The sequence below is a fragment of the Bos indicus x Bos taurus genome, chromosome 9 (genome assembly GCF_003369695.1).
Source record: "Bos indicus x Bos taurus breed Angus x Brahman F1 hybrid chromosome 9, Bos_hybrid_MaternalHap_v2.0, whole genome shotgun sequence".
In the NCBI taxonomy this organism is placed as follows: domain Eukaryota; kingdom Metazoa; phylum Chordata; class Mammalia; order Artiodactyla; family Bovidae; genus Bos; species Bos indicus x Bos taurus.
In genome coordinates this window covers 19234681-19253757 of record NC_040084.1, presented here as the reverse complement: position 1 = coordinate 19253757, position 19077 = coordinate 19234681, and the positions used below count along the sequence as shown (strand labels likewise).

The window sequence follows — 19077 nt, the reverse complement described above, 5'->3', positions numbered from 1 at the left end:
GCAATGCAGTACTTGGATGCAATCTCAAAAACGACAGAATGATCTCTGTTCAATTCCAAGGCAAACCATTCAATATCACGGTGATCCAAGCCTACGCCCCAACCAGTAACGCTGAAGAAGCTGAAGTTGAACGGTTCTATGAAGATTTACAAGACCTTTTAGAACTAACACCCAAAAAAGGTGTCCTTTTCATTATAGGGGACTGGAATGCAAAAGTTGGATGTCAAGAAACACCTGGAGTAACAGGCAAATTTGGCCTTGGAATACGGAATGAAGCAGGGCAAAGGCTAATAGAGTTTTGCCAAGAGAACGCACTGCTCATAGCAAACACCCTCTTCCAACAACACAAGAGAAGACTCTACACATGGACATCACCAGATGGTCAACACCGAAATCAGATTGATTATATTCTTTGCAACCAAAAATGGAGAAATTCTGTACAGTCAGCAAAAACAAGGCTGGGAGCTGACTGTGGCTCAGATCATGAACTCCTTATTGCCAAATTCAGACTTAAATTGAAGAAAGTAGAGAAAACCACTAGACCATTCAGTTCAGTTCAGTCGCTCAGTCGTGTCCGACTCTTTGCGACCCCATGAATCGCAGCACACCAGGCCTCCCTGTCCATCACTAACAACCGGAGTTCACTCAGACTCATGTCCATTGAGTCATTGATGCCATCCAGTCATCTCATCCTCTGTCGTCCCCTTCTCCTCCTGCCCCCAATCCCTCCCAGCATCACAGTCTTTTCCAATGAGTCAACTCTTTGCATGAGGTAACCAAAGTACTGGAGTTTCAGCTTTAGCATCATTCCTTCCAAAGAAATCCCAGGGCTGATCTCCTTCAGAATGGACTGGTTGGATCTCCTTGCAATCCAAGGGACTCTCAAGAGTCTTCTCCAACACCACAGTTCAAAAGCATCAATTCTTCAGCACTCAGCTTTCTTCACAGTCCAACTCTCACATCCATACATGACCATTGGAAAAACCACAGCCTTGACTAGATGGTCAACAAAGACCATTCAGGTATGACCTAAATCAAATCCTTTGTGATTATACAGTGGAAGTGAGAAATAGATTTAAGGGACTAGATCTGATAGGTAGAGTGCCTGATGAACTATGGATGGAGGTTCACGACATTATATAGGAGACAGGGATCAAGACCATCCCCATGAAGAAGAAATGCAAAAAAGCAAAATGGCTGTCTGAGGAAGCCTTACAAATAGCTGTGAACAGAAGAGAAGCAAAAAGCAAAGGAGAAAAGGAAAGAAATTCCCATTTGAATGTAGAGTTCCAAAGAATAGCAAGGAGAGAGAACAAAGCCTTCCTCAGCAATCAATGCAAAGAAATGGGAAAAAAAACAGAATGGGAAAGACTAGAGATCTCTTCAAGAAAATTAGAGCTACCAAGGGAACATTTCATGCAAAGATGGGCTCGATAAAGGACAGAAATGGTATGGACCTAACAGAAGCAGAAGATATTAAGAGGTGGCAAGAATACACAGAAGAACTGTACAAAAAATATCTTCCTGACCCAGATAATCACGATGGTGTAATCACTCACCTAGAGCCAGACATCCTGGAATGTGAAGTCAAGTGGGCCTTAGAAAGCATCACTACGAACAAAGCTCGTGGAGGTGAGCTTTTCCAGTTGAGCTATTTCAAATCCTGAAAGATGATGCTGTGAAAGTGCTGCACTGAGTATGCCAGCAAATTTGGAACACTCAGTAGTGGCCACAGGACTGGAAAAGGTCAGTTTTCATTCCAGTCCCAAAGAAAGGCAATGCCGAAGAATGCTCAAACTACCGCACAGTTGCACTCATTTCACATGCTGGCAAGGTAATGCTCAAAGTCCTTCAATCTAGGCTTCAGCATTGTGTGAACCAAGAACTTCCAGATGTTCTTGATTTAGAATAAGCAGTGGAACCAGAGATCAAATTGCTAGCATTGATTGGATCACAGAGAAATCAAGGGAATTCAAGAAAAACATCTACTTTAGCACTGACTGTGCTAAAGTCTTTGACTGTGTGGACCACAACAAACAGTGGAAAATTCTCAGAGGGATGAGAATACCAGACCACCTTACTGGTCTTCTCAGAAACCTGTATGTAGGTCAAGAAGCAGTAGTTAGAACCAGACATGGAAGAACAGATTGGTTCAAAATTGGAAAAGGAATATGACAAGGCTGTATGTTGTCACCCTGCTTATTTAACTTATATGCAGAGTACATCATGTGAAGTTCAGGGCTGGATGAATCACAAGCTGGAATCAAGATTGCCGGGAGAAATATCAATAACCTCAGATATGCAGATAATACCACTCTAATGGCAGAAAGTGAAGAGGAACTGAAAAAGAGCCTCTTGATGAGGGTGAAAGAGGACAGTGAAAAAGCTGGCTGGAAATTCAACATTAAAAAAAAACTGAGATCATGGCATCCGGTCCCATCACTTCATGGCAAATAGAAGGGGGAAAAGTGGAAGCAGTGACAGATTTTATTTTGGGGGGCTCCAAAATCACTGATCACAGTCATGAAATTAAAAGATGTTTGCTCCTTGGAAAGGAAAGCTATGATAAACCTAGGCAACGTATTAAAAGGCAGAGATCACTTTGGCAACAAAGGTCTGTATAGTCAAAGCTATGGTTTTTCCAGTAGTCATGTACAGATGTGAGAGACAGACTGTAAAGGAAGTAGAGCACTGAAGAATAATGCTTTTGAATTATATTTCTGGAAAAGACTCCTGAGGATCCCGTGGACTATAAGGAGATCAAGCCAGTCAATCCTAAAGGAAGTCAACCCTGAATTCATTAGAAGATCTGTTGCGGAAGCTGACTTTCCAATACTTTGGCCACCTTATGCAAAGAGCTGACTCATTAGAAAAGACCCTGATGCTGGGAAATAGTGAAGGCAAAAGGAGAAAAGGATGTGGCAGAGGATGAGGGGGTAAGATAGCACCACTGACTCAATGGACATGAATTTGAGCAAACTCCAGGAGATACTGGAGGACAGAGGAGTTGATATGCCTCAGTCCATGGGGCCACAGAGTCAGATATGACTTAGCAACTGAATAACAAGAAATGATTTTAAAATTTCTACTACTTCTATAGTTATATGCCCCATTTTAATTCCTAATACAGTGAATATGTTCCTCCTCTTCTTGATAAAGCTTGCCAAAAAAATGTAGCATGTATGGAAGCTGTGTTATTTATAAGTTCAGAATTAAAAGTAAAACCAGTTCAGGTTTGTTTACCTTTCTGGTGATTGTTTTGTTTTGTTTCACATTAAATAAAAAATCTTCTCTCTCTAATGCTTTCGTCTTAAAGCCTATTTAATCTACACTACTTTTCTTTTTTTTCTTTTGCCTAATATATTTTTTCCTTTACTTTCATCTTGTTTGTGTTAATGTTTTATCTCTGTGCTTGTACAAAATTTGACTAAATTAATTTTTAAAACTAATTCAGCATAAGAATGTCTTGTTCCACATTTATTTACTACATTTGTTGGCATTACTGAGATAGATCTACATGGGTTATTTTTTTTAAACAATGTTATTATCACCTTTTCTCTGCTGCTTTTTTTCATCCTGCCTCTTACTCTTTTCCCTGCCTTTGCATTGATTTCAGAATGACAGATTATACTACTTTTCTTTTAGAGTTTAGCCTCGAATTTTTAAGATAATCTGTATTTGAATTAAGGGAGTCTAAAGTCTCAATACTTGTGTTTTTTCAAATTCTATCAGGACAGTGGAACATTTTCTCTAGTCTCGTGTCATCATATTATTGTCTGTTTTAATTTACCTTATTTAAAAACTCCTCAATTCTTCAATCATTTTTATGGGGTTTACAGTTAGTTTCTGGCACAATGTTATTACTGGCATGTCACTATTTTTCATTAGTGTTCACCTTTCCTTCAGGGCTCACTTTCTTTCTGATCCTTTTGGTCATCCTTTCAATGAGGGCTTTTGAGTGGTTAGTTTTCTAGTCTTTCTGTTTAATTTATCTTCATTCTTGAGTGATAAATTTACTGAGTCTTAGATTCCAGGTTGACAGTTACTATCATTTAGAATTTGATTTTCTCTTTTAACCTCCAGTAGCTTTTTAAACATTTTGCTTGAGTTCAGTGGTTTCTTGTTTTGCCTCTAAGTGTCTAAAGGTACACTTATTTAAATTAACTTTTTATATGGGGATAATTTTAAGGTTATAGAGAGTTGCAAATATATACATAGTTCTAACAACACTCTCATACTCTTTCCCCAGATTCACCTTTGTTAACATTTGCCCCATTTATCTTATGTACACATATCCTTTCTCTGTCTTGTGTGAACACAAACATACATGTGCCCATACATACACGTGAAATTTTTTTCTCAGCTATTTGAGAGAAAGTTCTATGTGTTTCCTCAGTTGCTTAGTTGTGTCCTACCCTTGGTAATCCTGTGAACGGTAACCTTCTGGGCTCCACTGTCCATAGCATTCTCCAGGCAAGAATACTGGAGTGGATTGCATTTCCTACTTCAGGGGATCTTCCCAACCCAGGGATCGAACCCATGTGTCTTATGTCTCCAGCATTGGCAGGCAGATTCTTTATCACTGCACCACCTGGCAAGCTCCTGAAAGTTCTATACACATGCTTTTCACCTCTAAATGTATTGCTTTTATTTCCTAAGAGTAAGGATATGTCCTTGTATAAACCAATTATGATATAAATTTACATTTAGAAAATAATTTTCTAGAATCCCTCCACAATATATTGTTTTTTTTCAGTTGATGTAATAATGTCTTTTATACTACTTTACTGCTGTAGTACAAGATTCAATCTAGAGTCAAGTATTGTGTTGATTGTCCAGATATCTTTAGCCTCCTTTATTCTGGAACATTGCCTCATACTTTTGTTGTCTCTTTTACGACATTCATATTTTAAAAATTTTAGTTCCCTGACCAGGGATTGAACTCATGTCCCCTGATTGGAAGGCAGTCTTAACCACTGGATCACCAGGGAAGTCTCAACATTCATGTTTTTGAATATGGTACCCCATCCCTCTTCATTTAATAGAATATTGTTAATTTGCATTTCTCTGATGTTTTATTAGACTGAGGTTTTTGTATTCTTCTCCAGAATACTGAATAAGTGATGTGTTACTTCCTTGTTAAGCTCTCACAGCTGGAGGTACATGATGTTCACCTGTCCTTTACTGTTGATGTTAATTTTGATCACCTTGCCTATGTATTGCTTGATAAAATTACTGTTTTCCTTCTTCATTGAAACCAATAAGCAATCTGTGGTGAGCCACTTGGGATGTATATATATCTTTTACCCATTAAAATTTAACATCCACTGATGATTCTTTCGTAATTCCATCTTTATCATGATGGTTTTCCAGCTCTAATCTCTCTTTTTATATCTTCAGTTCTAGAAATTTTGTAGCCTTTTTGTTTTGTTTTTAATATTGTTTTCCCCCATTTTGTCATTGTCTTCTAAATTCCTGTTACACTATATTAAACTGTTTATAAAGGATATGGATGGCCAATAAACATAAAAATTAACTTCAGGATTATTAATCCAGGAGATAGAAATTAAAACAGTAATATTCTGTTTTTTGCTAGTCCACCGATTTTAAAATGTCAGTATCCAATCATTCCAAGAATATAGTAAAATAAAGGCTATTAGACTTTTGAAGAGAATGTAATTGTTACAATCTTTCCAGAGGGCATTTTGATAATGCTTTTCAAAAGCTTTAAAATCATATAAATGTCAGTCAATCCAGAAACTTCATTCCTTTACATTTACCCTGAGGAAATAATATAAAACTAAGTTGAAATGTATATATAATAGGATGTCCACCATAGGAGAAATTGAAAATGCTTGGATGTTGAGAAGCAGAATATGGTTAAATAATGATAATTTATTGTAGAATAATAAATTATTCTACTGTAGGCAGTGTTCTCTCCTGTTCATTTTTTTGGAATAGTTTGAGAAGGATAGGTATAAGTGCTTGACATGTTTGGTAAATTTCCCCCATGAAGCCACCTGGGCCTGGACTTTTTTTTCTGGGTGTTTTTTTTTTTTTTTTTTTATGAATTTTTAATTAAAAATTCTATGTTACTTCTAGTGATCAGTCTATTTAAATTGCCTTTTTCTGCTTGACTCAGACTTGGCAGACTGTGTGCTTCTAGAAATTTGTCCATTTCTTCTAGATTGTCCAGTTTATTGACATTTAACTATTCATAGTATTTTCTTACGATTTTTTGGATCGCTGTTGCATTGGTTGCTATTTATCATTTTTCATTGCTTATTTACTTGAGTCCTCTTTCTTTTTCCTCACCTCTTTCTTGGCGAGCCCAGTTAAAGGTTTATCAATTTTATCTTTCAAAAAAAACAGCCCTTGTTTTCATTTGATCTTTTCTACTGTTTCTTTTAAATCTTTATTTCCTCTCTGATTTTTATTATTTCCTTCCTTTTGCTGACTTTGGCCTTTGTTCTTTTTCTTATTCTTTATTCTTTTTCTTATTAAGGTGGTAAGTTAGGTTGTTTGAGATTTTTTCTTGCTCTTGAGGTAGGCCCATATCACTATGAACTTTCCTCTAAGGGTTCATTTTGGTGTATTTTGGAAAGTTGTGTTTTCATTTTCATTAGTCTCTAGGTATTTCTGATTTCCTCTTTGATTTTATCATTGATCCATTTTTTTTATTAGCATTAATATGTTATTTAATTTCTACATGTTCTTTAGCTACTTTTCTTCCTGTAATTGATTTCTAGTTTCATACCGTTGTGGTTGGAAGAGATGCTTGAAATAATTTGTCTTAAATTTGTCAAGGCTTGTTTGTGATTTTGGTGTGCGATCTACACTGGAGGACGTTCCGTGTGCATATGGTATGTGTGTGTGTTCTGCTTGTTTTTTGCATGTAGCTTCATGCAGGTATCAATTAAGATTAGCTGGTCTGTTGTGTCATTTAAGGCCCCTGTGCCTTTTTGGTTTTCAGTCTCGATTATCTGTCCATTGATGTCAGTGGGATGTTAACCTCTCATACTCTTGTTGTATTATTATCAGATTCTCTCTTTGTGTTTGTTAGTATTTGTTTTCTGTGTTTAGGTGCTCCTGTATTGGGTGTGTATATGTTACCAAGTGTAATACCCTCTTATTATATTGATCCTTTTATCATTATACAAGGCCTTCCTTGCCTTCATTATAGTTTTTATTTTAAAGGCTGCTATGATTTTCTGTGAGTGTTGCTACCCACACTTTGTCATTTTTATCTTCATGGAACATCTTTTTCCACCCTCTTACACACCGTGTGTGTCTTCAGCCCTGAAGTGAGTCTCCTACAGACAGCATATTTAAGGGTCTTGGTTTTTGTTTTTAAATCCAGTCAGTCACCTACATCATTTGACCAGAACATTTAGTCCACTGACATTTAAAGTAATTATTAACAGGTATGTACTCACTGCCATTTCATTGCTTGTTTTCTGGTTGTGGCTACCATGGGGTTCACATATGTTGACTCATATCTACTTGCTTTAAACTGGGCAGTCTTAAATGTTTGAACTTTAATGTTCAAATACATTCTGAAAGATCTACATTTTTAAGCTGCATAACCCACATTCTGTATATTTGATATCACATTTTACATCTTCCTGATTATTCCTTAACTGTTTTAGTTACAGTTGCTTTTCTACTTTTTTCGTCTTTTAATCTACATACTGCCTTTCCTACAGAGATTTTCTTACTTCATTTCAATTTACACAAGACCCTTCAACATTTCCTTAGGGTAGTTTTCGTACGTTGAATTTTTTTTACTTTTGGTTGTCTGACAAGTTGTTTATCACTTCTATTTTAAATGATAAATGTCTTTCAGAGCAGAATATCGTAGGTTACAGGTTTTTCCCTTTCAGGGCTTTGACTATATCATGTCACTCACTCCTGGCCTGCAGAGTTTCTGCAGAGAAATCAGCTGATAGCCTTATGGGGACTCCTTTCTCCTTTGCATATGACTCTTCTTTTCTCTTGCTGCCTTTAGAATTCTAACTTTTACCATTTTATTGTATATCTTGGTGTAGGTCTGTTTGGGTTCATCTTGTTTGGAACCCTCTGTGCTTTATCTGAATATCTGTTTTCTTTTACAGGTTTGGGAAGTTTTCAGTCATAATTTCATGGTATGAGATGGGACTTCTCTCTGTTCAGTGGCTGTCACCTCTTTGTCAGGGGCAGGGTCTGATCCCAAGTTGCCAAAACAGAAGCTCTTCATGTCAGGCACAAGCTGCCTCTGTTCCCTTTAAGTGTCTATGTTTCTCTCTCTCAGCACCAGGACCTTTGCCCCCACGCAGGGCGTGCTGAAGCAGGTGGGGCCTGTTCACAGACAGAGGTTCAGCGCACTGCTCGGGCAGGTGTCTGTGGCTCCTTTGGATGCAACCCATGGCAGAGTCTTTTCCCTGGTCATGGCCATCCCACATCCAGTGCCACGCTGTGGCATGGACTGAGCAGGGATAGAGCATTTGCTTGGCTTTGGCTGGGGCACATAGTGAAGTAGTTCCAGGAAACTCAGAAACCAGCCAGACCTCTCCTCAGAGGCATGGCAAGACCCCTCACAGCAGATCACTGTCCCCAGTCTCCACTTTGCTCCACAGGGGAGGAGGAGCCTGTGTGGTTTCTCTGCATTTGTGTGGCAAGGGATATTGAGGTGTGGTACAGTGGCTGCTCCCAGAAATATGTCTTGCTTCTGGGCACTGCTTTAAAAAGTGCCAAAAATGGCTGCTGCAGACCCACCTGGGCCCTGTTCCAGGACTCTGCTGCCTCTGTGTCCAAAGGTTGAGTCTTTTCCCTGATCCTGGATACCCCAGATTTATTGCTGCATAGTGGCATGGAGTGAGCAGCGCTTGACTATTCACTTGGCTTGAGCTGGGGCTTGGAGTGACATGGTTGTGGGAAACCCGGTAGCTGCTAGAGTGGACCTTCCTCCACCCAGCCTCAGAGGCAGGCCAGTGTTCATGTGCTCCTCTTTAGTGGAGTCTAGGGTTCCCCAGCCTTTCCGTCTGTCCAAGCAATCCAGGGTGCTTCTCTCCTCCACTAAGACCCTAGGACTGGGACCCCAGTCTGTGGCTCAACATACTTACTCCCCATGTAATTTCTCATTTCCTGAGTTCTTGCCCAGAAGCACAAGTCCCTACCCAGTCACTTTTCTTTCATTCCTATTTACCTGTTTATCTTCCTTACAGCTTTGGTTATACAGCCCTTTTTTCAGTTTCTAGTTAGTTTTCAGTGAGAATTATTTGATCTGTAGACATATTTTTGATGTGTTCATTGGGGGAGGTGAACTCCATGTCCCCTTAACTCCACCATCTTGATCTCCTTTCTTCCATGTTGGGAATTTGATTATTGATTCAGTCTCTTTACTCATTATTAGCCTATTCACATTTTATGTTTTTTCCTGATTCATTTTTGGTAGGTTGTGTGTTTCATTTTTTCTAGGTTATGTAAATTTTTAGCATGTAAATTGTTCATACTAGTCACTTATGATTCAGAGCATTTCTGTAGTATTGGCTGTAATCTCTCCTCTTTCATTTCCAGTTCTTTTTTCCTTAGTCCAAGGTAAAGATTTGTCAGTTTTGTTTATCTTTTCAAAGAACCAGCTCTTAGTTTCATTGATCCTTGCTGTTGCTTTCCTGGTCTCTATTCCACTTACTTCCACTTTGATCTTTATTATTTCCTTCCTTTCGCTAAATTCGGTCTTATTCTTTGAGCTCCTCAAAGTAAAGTTCAGTTCAGTTCAATTCACTTCAGTTGCTCAGTTGTGTCCGACTCTTAGCTACCCCATGAATTGCAGCACGCCAGGCCTCCCTATCCATCACCAACTCCCAGAGTTCACCCAGACTCTAGTCCATCGAGTCGGTGATGCCATCCAGCCATTTCATCCTCTGTCGTCCCCTTCTCCTCCTGCCCCCAATCCCTCCCAGCATCAGAGTCTTTTCCAATGAGTCAACTCTTCGCATGAGGTGGCCAAAGTATTGGAGTTTCAGCTTTAGCATCAGTCCTTCCAAAGAACACCCAGGACTGATCTCCTTTAGAATGAACTGGTTGGATCTCCTTGCAGTCCAGGCGACTCTCAAGAGTCTTCTCCAACACCACAGTTCAAAAGCATCAATTCTTCGGTGTTCAGCTTTCTTCACAGTCCAACTCTCACATCCATACATGACCACAGGAAAAACCATAGCCTTGAGTAGACAGAGCTTTGTTGGCAAAGTAATGTCTCTGCTTTTGAATATGCTATCTAGGTTGGACATAACTTTCCTTCCAAGGAGTAAGGGTCTTTTAATTTCATGGCTGCAGTCACCATCTGCAGTGATTTTGGAGCCCCCAAAAATAAAGTCTGACACTGTTTCCCCATCTATTTCCCATCAAGTGATGGGACCAGATGCCATGATCTTCGTTTTCTGAACGTTGAGCTTTAAGCCAACTTTTTCACTCTCCTCTTTCACTTTCATCAAGAGGCTTTTGAGTTCCTCTTCACTTTCTGCCATAAGGGTGGTGTCATCTGCATATCTGAGGTTATTGATATTTCTCCCTGCAATCTTGATTCCAGCTTGTGCTTCTTCCAGCCCAGCGTTTCTCATGATGTACTCTGCATATAAGTTAAATAAGCAGGGTGACAATATACAGCCTTGACGTACTCCTTTTCCTATTTGGAACCAGTCTGTTGTTCCAAGTCCAGTTCATGTTGCTTCCTGACCTACATGTAGGTTTCTCAAGAGGCAGGTCAGGTGGTCTGGTATTCCCATCTCTTTTAGAATTTTCCACAGTTTATTGTGATCCACACAGTCAAAGGCTTTGGCGTAGTCAGTAAAGCAGAAATAGATGTTTTTCTGGAACTCTCTTGCTTTTTTGCTGTTCCAGCAGATGTTGGCAATTTAATCTCTGGTTCCTCTGCCTTTTCTAAAACCTGCTTGAACATCTGGAAGTTCACGGTTCACGTATTGCTGAAGCCTGGCTTGGAGAATTTTGAGCATTATTTTACTAGCGTGTGAGATGAGTGCAATTGTGCGGTAGTTTGAGCATTCTTTGGCATTGCCTTTCTTTGGGATTGGAATGAAAACGGACCTTTTCCAGTCCTGTGGCCACTGCTGAGTTTTCCAAATTTGCTGGCATATTGAGTGCAGCACTTTCACAGCATCATCTTTCAGGATTTGAAATAGCTCAACTGGAATTCCATCACCTCCATGAGCTTTGATCGTAGTGATGCTTTCTAAGGCCCACTTGACTTCACATTCCAGGATGTCTGGCTTTAGGTGAGTGATCACACCATCATGATTATCTTGATCATGAAGATCTTTTTGATACAGTTCTGTGTATTCTTGCCACTTCTTAATATTTTCTGCTTCTGTTAGGTCCATACCATATCATTTATCAAGCCCATCTTTGCATGAAATGTTCCCTTGGTATCTCTAATTTTCTTGAAGAGATCTCTAGTCTTTCCCATTCTGTTGTTTTCCTCTATTTCTTTGCACTGATCACTGAGGAAGGCTTTCTTAGCTCTCCTTGCTATTCTTTGGAACTCTGCATTCAGATGCTTATATCTTTAAAGCCTTTTCTCCTTTGCTTTTTGCTTCTCTTCTGTTCACAGCTATTTGTAAGGCCTCCCCAGACAGCCATTTTGCTTTTTTGCATTTCTTTTCCATGGGGATGGTCTTGATCCCCGTCTCCTGTACAATGTCACGAACCTCATTTGCCGGGGACCAGCCCCGGCTGATCCAGGGTACTCGAAGGAGAGACGGCGTCGGCGAGGGTCAGGATACGATAGCTTCAATTAGATATTAATTAGAGATGTAAAGAATAATAGAATGAGGATAGCTCAGTAGGAAAATTCAGTGGAGAAAAGAGGCTGAGTAGCTTGGTTTACGCGGGGGACCAATAAAACTTCAAGACAAGAAGCTTGCACCACTTACGTAGGCCGCAGGCGTCCTTCTGTTCTCCCGAAGGAGAGGAGACACTGAGGCCTCCCCGGTCGGATCTTAGAAGCCCAGGCAAAATTAGTAAGCATGGTGGGTTCCGCGCTCCAGATGGAGACTCAGCCAGAGGGAGAGAGAGACATGGGGAGACCAGTATTTCGAGAAACTGATCCCAATTCTTTATTTTCCAGAGTCTGTTTTTATACACTGAGATGTTATACAAAAGTCACATGGGGACAGCAGTCCTGACTTTTATTAAAGTCAGGTGCTTCACACAAATGTATACAGAGGTCTTAGGGGTGTTACATCATCTTCTGGCCAGGGGGGCCTGCTGACAATTTACGACCCTCTCCTTGTGACAGCGGTCAGTCAATCAGAACACTTATTTCTCCAGGGCTGATTATTCTCAAAACAGATGCCACCCAAGTAAAGTTACATTCCTACAGGGTGAGGGTGTAGTGGGTTTTAGTTAAGGAAAGAATTTACTTAGCCTAAGGTCTAATGTGATAAATATCAAAGGTTAATTCTATATATTCATTAATGTGTGTAAGGGCAGGGGATATGGAGACTTAGCAACAAACATTGGCTCAACAAATGAAAAACCCTTCACCAATACAATTTCTAATCAGCCCATTATACTTATAGTTTTCTAACTTCTCTAAAGAACCTGTTTTTAGAGGGTTTAAAGCATCTTGTGCCTCTCACGGTTGGGAGGCTGTGAGCGATCACATGTGGCCGGACAAGCCTGTCAGGCAGGCCAGAGAACCTTCAGAGGAGTTTGTAGGTTAAAACACTCTTGTCACACCCAAGAGTTTTTATTGACTGGAGCTCTAGGTTAACTCCTTCTCCGAAAGAGGTGGTGGGGGACAGCCCCCCGTAAAGTCAGAGGTGTAGGTAAGAGCACAAAGTAGTAAAGTAGGCAGGCTCTGGTTATGGGGGTAGACGCTTGAGGATTTCCAGGGGGACTCCTGAGGCTCGATCCCGCCTTTGCGTATGTCGAGCCTCCTTCCTCATGACCTTTGCCATGGGCAGAGTACCTCACTCTGGCCCCCAACACTCATTCCATAGTTCATCAGGCACTCTATCTATCAGATCTAGTCCCTTAAATCTATTTCTCATTTCCACTGTATAATCATAAGGAAATTGGTTTAGGTCATACCTGAATGGTCTAGTGGTTTTCCCTACTTTCTTCAATTTAAGTCTGAATTTGGCAATAAGGAGTTCATGGTCTGAGCCACAGTCAGCTCCTGGTCTTGTTTTTGCTGACTGTACAGAGCTTCTCCATTTTTGGCTGCAAAGAATATAATCAATCTGATTTCGGTGTTGACCATCTGGTGATGTCCATGTGTATAGTCTTCTCTTGTGTTGTTGGAAGAGGGTGTTTTTTATGACCAGTACATTTTCTTGACAAAACTCTATATTAGTCTTTGCCCTACTCCTTTCCGTATTCCAAGGCCAAATTTGCCTGTTACTGCAGTTGTTTCTTGACTTCCTACTTTCGCATTCCAGTCCCCTATAATGAAAAGGACATCTTTTTTGGGTGTTAGTTCTAAAAGGTCTTGTAGGTCTTCATAGAACCATTCAACTTCAGCTTCTTCAGCGTTACTGGTTGGGGCATAGGCTTGGATCACGTGATACTGAATGGTTTGCCTTGGAAACGAACAGAGATCATTCTGTCGTTTTTGAGATTGCATCCAAGTACTGCATTTCGGACTCTCTTGTTGACCATGATGGCTACTCCATTTCTTCTAAGGGATTCCTGCCCACAGTAGTAGATATAATGGTTATCTGAGTTAGGTTGCTTATTTGAGATATTTCTAATTTCTAAATATATGCATTAATACTCTAAACTCTGAGTTTTCACTGCATAACACAAGATTTGTTGTGTGTATAAAATATTTCCATTTTTGTTGGTTTTAAGATAATTTTTTAAATTTCCCTTTTGATTTCTTTTTTGACCTAGTGGTTGTATAGACATGTGTTCTTTTATTTCCACATTTATAAATCTTTTCACTTTGTTCTTGTTGATTGATAGCACTAGTGGTAAAGAACCTGCCTGTCAGTGCAGAAGACATAAGAGACAAGAGTTCAGTCCTTGGGTCGGGAAGATCCCCTGAGGAGGGCCTGGCAACCCACTCCAGTATTCTTGCCTGGAGAATCCCAAGAACAGAGGAGCCTGGTGGGCTACAGTCCATAGGGTCGCAAAGAGTCAGACATGAGTGAAATGACTTAGCACAAGCATACAAGCATAAGTCATCAGAAAAGATAGTTGGTATGATTTCATTCTTCTTAAATTTGCTAAGATTTGTTTTGTGATCAGTATGATCAATCTTGGAGAATGTTTCATGTGTACTCGAGAAGAATAAGTATTCTGCTACTGTTGGATGTAGTGTTCTGTATATATCTGTTATTTCATTTGTTCTAAAGTGTGGTTCCAACATTTCCTTGTTGATTTTCTGTTTGGACAGTCTTTCCATTGCTGATAGTGTGGTATTGAAGTTTCCTACTGTTATAGTATTGTTGCTGATTTCTTCCTTAAGATCTATCAGTATTTGCTTAATATGTTTCAGTGTTTGGGTGTTGAGAATGTGTATGTTACGATCGTTATGTCTTCTTAATGTATTGACTGCTTTATCATTGACCTTTGTTTTTGTTACCTTTTTTGGCTTGAGGTTTATTTTATCTGATACAAGTAAAATTATGCCACTTTCTTCTGGTTTCTGTTTGCTTAAAATACCATATTCCATCCTTTCACTTTGATCTTGTATGTCTTTTGAGCTGAAATAAGTAAAAACTGGGATGATGCTCTCTGCACCTTGAATAGTGCTGTGTAATTTTACACAGCTGTCTCAGTTTCTGTTTGCTAAACAATGATTCCCAAAGCCAGTGTTTCTCATCACATCTTTTAGCTGTCTTTTGCTCCCAATTTAAATGACTGTCCATGTACTCTTCATGCAGCATTTATATATAAATCATTGTGAAAAACAGTAAGTGAAATAATAGGCTAAATATCTTACTAAATTGTTGATAAATCTGTGTTCCATTTCATTGTATATTTATGAACACGAAGCCCAGTCTAATTTGTGTGTCTTGTTTGGTACCACAAAAAATGTCATTTTGACACTGTGTGCAGTATTTTACTGTTGAATCATTTTTTAAGTACTTTTTTCTATGTATTTATATACATATCATAGGATCTATCAAGAAACCTTGAGCTAAGTACTAACAGTTACCAGCGACAGTTGCTTGCCGAAAGGAAAAGGGCATGTGAGGCTCGTGATGAAAATAAACTTCTTCAAAAAGAGCTACAAGGACTGAAAGACAAATTAAAGGTAAGCATTTTATTTTAAATTGCATCGTTTCTCCCTATGATATATATTAGATGAAAACTCCATATTTTAACATTGTTATCATTTATATTTGGAACTTTGATTTTGACACTTATAAAGAAAATATTTATTAATATAATCACTGTAACTAAAAATGAGACATTAGATTCACTAATGTAGATAGAAATGCAACAACTGAAAAAAGTTATAGAATCCTGGAAGGAAAATTATGGGTCTAGAGTCTTTCTGTGTTGCATGGTTGAATAATCCAATGTTTTTCCTCATATAACCCCATGATTGATTATTTTTAAAGTTGTTTCAAATAATGCCCATTCTTTTCATAGTTTTTAGAGGAAACATTCAAATTATTTAATTTTGTTGAAATAGATGTTCTTAATTCTACCCAGAGGTCACTGATGGGTTGATATATTGTGCAACTTAAAGCATTTATGCATTATCTTTCATAGAATTTTCATTTTGATAATCAAATTTTCAGAGAGAGAAAGTCTTAGCTGCAAAATGGTGAAAAACACTTGTGTTTTTTAAAAAAAGGTCTAATTTTTAACTCATCTTTAATTTGGAACTCAAATTTGAGAGATGCTAATTAAATTCTTTGTCTCTGAGGCTAGGCCTGGAAGTCAGTTGAAGACAATAGGAGTGGGTAGAAAAAGACTTTTGCCTTATTCTGATTTTCTTGACTGCTAGTGTGTATTGGATTTTTAATGGAGAATCATTGGTCTCCCTAACCTAAATGCCCTAACAGCATTCCTTTCTATAGTTGGTAGTTGCAAAGGGAAGCTGGACTTAAGTGTATTCCAATTTGATGAGGAAAATACCAGTGGACAAGATGAGGATTTTTATTTTAAAGTGAAACTCTATACATTCTTAATTATATTGGGTTTGTTTTTAGGAAAAGGAGAGAGAACTGGACATAAAAAACAGATATTCTAATCGTCTGCCAAAGATTTCTCCAAAGAAAGAAAAAGAATTTACATCAACAATAAATGGTATAGTAGTTGTTATTGTTGAAAGACATATTGCAGTTTTTATTATTAATAAAATAAATTAATAAATTAATTTTTAAGTAGAAGGAAGCTGAGGGGAAAGAACTTTATTGAAATAAATTTAAATTCCCTTATAGGTACTTTTCAGAAATCTTTCACTTTCTCAGCTTTTTCCCTTGAGGTCATTAAAGTTATTTTTTACATAATTAAAAATGTTTTTAATACAAGTTATTTTTTTATCTTTTATGAAAAAATATAAGCATACCCTAAATTGGAGATTATAGTATAATGAACCTTTATTTATGGATTACCTACCTTTTAATAGTTATACATTTTACTAATTTTATTTCATCTAGTTTGTCTACTTTTTTCTACCTTAGAGGAAATCCCATCTGTCATTCATTTCACTCATAAATACTTTGGTGCTTTTATGCATATCCATACTTTTTTTAAAAAACAAAAGTGTAAATTTCCTTCTTCTCTGAATTCCAAAAAGTTAAAAACATAAACTTCCAAAAAGTTTAATAGAATTTATTCCTCAGAACTGTCTTCAAGTCACAAAGTGAAAGTGAAGTCGCTCAGTCATGTCCGACTCTTCACAACCCCACGGACTGCAGCCCACCAGGCCCCTCCGTCCATGGGATTAAGTCACAAAATTGCCAGCAAATCCTAGAAATAAATAGTAATAGTGAGTAGTCATGGACCTAAGAAACATGTATTATCTCATGTAGAGCATGAACATATACCAGTTGAATTCCATATATCTTAGCACTGTACAATTAGAAAAATTCTTTTATAATTTTCATGGTAGCTGCATGCCAGAGTGATTTTACAAACCAGTGTACAAAAGGAGTACAAACTAATGAAGACTTCAAGCTGGAGGAATATCCCATAACACCACAGACAGTTATGTGTTATGAAAACAAAAGGGAAGAACCTGAACGTCTTTCTTTGGTGAGTTTAGCAATATGATTAGGTACTAAACTCCAGGTGTGGAGTATTCCTAAATACACAATATCAAGCATTTACAAATCTCAAGAATGAAGTGAGTGCTATAGCTGTATAAATATGCAAATAGCCTATTATAAGGAAAAAGATAACATTATGTGCTTTTTATTAAACTCCTTTGGATTGACTATCAGTTAACACTATCTTTCAGGTGCTTCAGAAAGGTTATACTTTCTGGACTGGAGGAAGAAGAAAAGTTTTTAAGTGTCTTAACCTTTTTATGTCTCTTACCAGTTAGTCTCTAAAAATCCTTCTTGCTTTTGTGTTTAATAGCAAACTATAGTAGCTTTCAAATGATTTGTTAGAATTTGACTATTTTTTTGGCCTCCTGCATAAGAGACTTTTATAGGTTAGATGAATGTTGAACCAAGTAAGTGCAGTAGAATCTGACTTTATATCATTCAAATTAGAGTGGCATTCAGGAGCTCTGTGTTGGATCTTCATTAAAAAGGATTCATTGAGTACTGAAAGGTCCTTTTCTCTAATAGCGTTTTGTCTTTGGTGTTTACAGTTGAGATCTCCTGTGGTATAAAATAGAAAGGATGGACTAAATTGGTTCCTGTGTGTACTCTAGTTTTTTCCTTTATTTCATTTTGTTTTACAATATAAGTTATTGTATCTCTTTCTTTCTACATTTGAATATCATTGAAACTGTGTGTGTGTGTGCTAAGTCAGCGTGTTCAGCTTAGTGACCCCATGGACTGTAGCCCACTAGGCTCCTCTGTCATGGGATTCTCCAAGCAGGAATATTGGAGTGGGTTGCCAGGCACTCCTCCGGGGGCATCCCCCCAACCCAGCAATCAAACTCGCATCTCTCATGTCTCCTGCATTGGCAGTTGGGTTCTTTACAACTAGCGCCACCTGGAAAGCCCATCTCATTGAGACTAGATTATGTTAATTTATTTTTAAAGGTAAAGCGTAGAATACCAAAGTAATTCTTAATTTTAGAAAGGTAAAAAAAAAAAAAAAAGTTGCTCTTTTTTAAGAGTCAGCACAAGCAGCAGCAATCTAGTGTGGTGAAAGAGAGGATGTGGCCTTGGAATTAGCACTGCTTTTTAGTTAAATTATGATTCTCACATTTTAGTGACTTGTATGACTTCTTGGAACATCAGTTTCCTAATCTACAAAACAAGGGTGGGTTACCCTTCAGGTCTGTGGTAGTAACTAATCAGGAAGCTTATCCTGTAACTTTAAGGGGTCCCAGCAGATGGGAGCTGTTACTATTGGAAAGAGACCTAGAATACAGTGGTGCAAGCAAGAATCAAGACACTTTCTCTTGTAATAAACTGAAGGCCAGGGGATAGTCCAGGATGGGTGGACACCTTTGTTCCATGGTGGCCATTCTTTGCCTGTTTTTCAGTCATAAAGAATGTACCCTCATCTGTGTGGTTGGAATTGGCTTACCATACCTGGGAGAAGGAGGAATGAGGAAGTGCAGGGCAAGCAGTTTTTGTTTAAATAAATGTGGTCAGAAGTTGCATACATATTTCCACTCACTTTCCACTGTTCCTGTCTAGCTTCAGGGGAAGGCTAGCAAATGAGACCTCCAGTTAGGGAGCTCTATGCTCTGCTGAAACTCAAGGGATTCTGTAACTAAAAGGAAGAAGGAGGAAGTGGATACTAGGGGACAGTTCTTTCTTCTGCATGTCCACTAATTATATATTCTACTTTCATTAAGAAAAATCACACACACATATGAAAGGGACCATAAGAAACAATACATTTTAAGTTTACATTTTTTACTGATTTTAAATGTTATGAGATTTACTAATTGGAGGCCTTGGGCATAGTATAAACTTGAAAGAT

At 38.3% G+C, this 19077-nt stretch overlaps 1 protein-coding gene and 1 long non-coding RNA gene across 3 annotated transcripts in view; one reads left to right on the top strand and one right to left on the bottom strand.

Moving 5' to 3' along the window:
* Positions 1-19077, top strand: part of LCA5 (LCA5, lebercilin) — a 58671-nt gene that overhangs the window by 37042 nt on the left and 2552 nt on the right. Inside the window, exons 4-6 of one of the 2 annotated variants that reach the window (XM_027550990.1) lie at positions 15125-15262; positions 16170-16266; positions 17075-17217. In XM_027550990.1, coding sequence (XP_027406791.1) covers positions 15125-15262; positions 16170-16266; positions 17075-17217 — 378 coding nt within the window. The remainder of the gene's footprint in view (positions 1-15124; positions 15263-16169; positions 16267-17074; positions 17218-19077) is intronic. The other variant, XM_027550991.1, reaches the window with a different exon arrangement.
* The window catches only part of LOC113898114, an 81704-nt gene continuing 79406 nt past the window's right edge, over positions 16780-19077 (bottom strand). Inside the window, exon 3 of the long non-coding RNA XR_003512530.1 lies at positions 16780-16932. This is a non-coding gene — a long non-coding RNA (uncharacterized LOC113898114). The remainder of the gene's footprint in view (positions 16933-19077) is intronic.